The following is a 2849-nucleotide window of genomic DNA, read 5'->3' as shown; positions in this document are numbered from 1 at the left end:
TCTCAAGTAATCATCCGTAGTATTTATAAAACCTTAGGAAGGAGACAATGTGGTGATTAAATTGGGTATAGCCAAGGCCTATGATAGAATTTCCTGGTCCTTCACATGTCTTTCTATGAGAGTGATGGGATTTGGAGAGGTATTTATTGATCTTCTCTGGAGAACCATGACCAACAATTGGTATTCAGTCATTGTTAATGGTTCTAGGCATGATTTGTTCCACTCGAAAAGAGGCCTCAAGCAAGGAGACCACTATCCCCAGCCCTATTTATTTTACGTGTTGAGGTACTTTACAGAATGCTTAATCTCCTCCATCATGATAAGAATTATAAAGGTTTCCAAATGGAGATTAGGGGCCCCCAAATTAACCACTTTTGTTTTTGCTAATGATGTTATAATTTTTACTTCTAGAACAAGAGGGTCACTACAACTCCTTATGAAGACTCTTAGCACGTATGAGGTTGTGTCTGATCAGAATATCAACAAGGAAAAAAGCCAATTCATGATACCATCCAATGTTGCTCCATAAACTAACAATAGGATGAAAGATATCACTGTTTTCTCTCTGAAAGATAGCCCCATAACATACTTGGGTTGTCCTATTTACATAGGGTGACAGAGAATCATTTATTATTTTGACTTAGGGGCAAAAGTGGTGAAAAGAATGAGTGGATGGAAATCTATGACTTTGAGTTTTAGGGGAAGAGTCACTTTGATTAAGCATGTTCTTCAATCCTTCCTATTCCATTAAGAGAGTTACAACTGACTTCTTTGGGGTTGGGATAAGGAGAAAAAGAAGTATCACTGAGCGTCTTGGGAAATTTTAAGCTTTCCTTATGAGTAGGGAGGCATTAGGGTTAAGAAGCTAGACGATATTCGTACTGCAATGCAATTCAAGCAATGGTGGCTTTTAGAACTATGATTTCTCGTTGGAGTCAGTTTTTTAGAGCAAAATATTGTCAAAGGGACAATCCAATTGCCAAAAAATGGGATACTGGGCAGTTACATGTTTGGAAATATATGATGAAAAACAGAACTGTCATTGAACCTCATATTACTTGGAAAATTCGTTCTGGTTACAGCCTTTTATGGTGGGATGACTGGTTGGGTGAAGGGCAACTAGCACAACATTGTGAAAATATTACAAGCCTCAACAACACAACAGTGTCTCATTATCTAGCAAATGGAAACTAGAATGGGATACTTCTAAGGCAGGAAGTACCCCCTCTTCTAATCCCCAAGATTCTGAGTTACAAATTTCATTTTCAACCGGGAATAAGAGGTACAACAATGTGGAAACCCAATGAGAATGGATTTTTCTCATGTAATTCATCCAGGGGAATCCGCAGACAAATAAAAGAGAGCAACACCCTTAGTAACCACATATGGCACAAGCATATTCCATTCAAAATATCCTCGCTTTTGTGGAGAGCTTTGATATTTAAGCTTCCAACTAATGAAAATATTGCAACTTTTGGAGCTGCACCAGTTCACTGGTCCTGCTGCAATAGACCTGGAAATGATGAGATCAACCATATTTTTGTCAATGGGAATTTTGCTAACTATATATGGAAGCACTCTCTGCTCCTTGTGGTATCACTCATGATCAGGTGTATTTAAGAGACCTTATTAACAATTGGTGGGGAAAAGAAACCAAAAGATGCGCAGAAACTCCTCTTCCAAGAAGCCCCCATTATTATTTGTTGGAATTTATGGAAGAACAGATGTGGCGCAAAATATGGGGGCAAGCCTTCTAACATTACTAGAGATAAGTTTTTTTATTAATAATGATCTCAAGCATCTTATTACAACTGCTTATCCTTATATTCACTTGCCTCACACTTAGAATGAAATGATCAGAACCATTGAGTTGTGCAAGAAGGAAATCGAACTTTGGCAAGTAAGGTGGAATACTCCTTATGCAAACACTCTGAAACTCAATACTGATGGTAGGGCCTTCAGTAACCCAGGCAAAATTGGGGGAGGAAGTATTCTGAGCGATCTCACAGGCAGTTTGGTGTATGCTTTCTCTATTCCCTGTAGAAATTGTACTAACAATCAAGCAGAAACTCTAGCAGCAATGCATGGAATTGAGTGGTGCATGCAGCATGGGTATAGAAGGATTGTTCTAGAAGTTGATTCTGAACTACTCACAAAACGGTTAAGTCACACTCTCAAACCTCCGTGGCAGTTGCAGCAATGTGTTAAGGACCTCACCAATCTCATCAAGCAATTGGATTTTTTCAGCTGTCATCAAATTTTCAGAAAAGCAAACAGTACAGCTGATTTGCTATCGAAAAGAAGTCACAAGTCAGATGTTGTACAACATTATTACACCTTCCAACAGTTACCAGCTATAGTTAAAGGCAGCTATCTGCTAGAGAAATACGAGTCTATAATTTCAGAAGAAAGAAGTTGAAAAGGATCAAACAACCACCTTGAAACTGTGCTAACATCTGGATGTTGCAGGTTCACCTTTGTTGTTTTCTTCCTTTTCTTCCCTTATCTAGGTTTTACTTTCCTTTTGTTTTGTAAGGGGAGAGTCTCCCTTGTTCACGCTTCCTAGTTTATTTGTATCGAGAGGAGTACTCTCCATTGTAGGTGCTTCCTCTCTTGGTTTCATCTTTTTTGTAAGGAATGAGTTGACTATCCTTTTTGGAAGGTTGACTGCAGACCCACCATAGGTTCGGACGTAAGCTTTTATGTCCCCGTCCTTGTACTTTTACTGTTTTATTAACTTTAAAGCCTGAGGGTGTTGCTAAGCCCATGACCCCTTCAAGGGTTGTTAAAATTTAAAAATAATTTTTTTTAAAAAAAGTTCAAACTTTCATTTACATTATTTACCCTGA

General features: G+C 38.4%; 1 protein-coding gene across 1 annotated transcript; it reads left to right on the top strand.

The window, feature by feature from the left end:
- Positions 1–1852: 1852 nt before the first annotated feature.
- LOC107016533 (14.7 kDa ribonuclease H-like protein) lies at positions 1853–2419 on the top strand. The gene has a single exon (XM_015216973.1). The coding sequence runs from the start codon at positions 1853–1855 to the stop codon at positions 2417–2419; it is 567 nt and encodes a 188-aa protein (XP_015072459.1).
- The last annotated feature ends 430 nt before the right edge of the window (positions 2420–2849 follow it).

The sequence above is a fragment of the Solanum pennellii genome, chromosome 4, assembly GCF_001406875.1.
Source record: "Solanum pennellii chromosome 4, SPENNV200".
Taxonomy (NCBI): domain Eukaryota; kingdom Viridiplantae; phylum Streptophyta; class Magnoliopsida; order Solanales; family Solanaceae; genus Solanum; species Solanum pennellii.
Note: the sequence above shows the minus strand (reverse complement) of the source record. Positions and strands in the feature narration are given on the sequence as shown.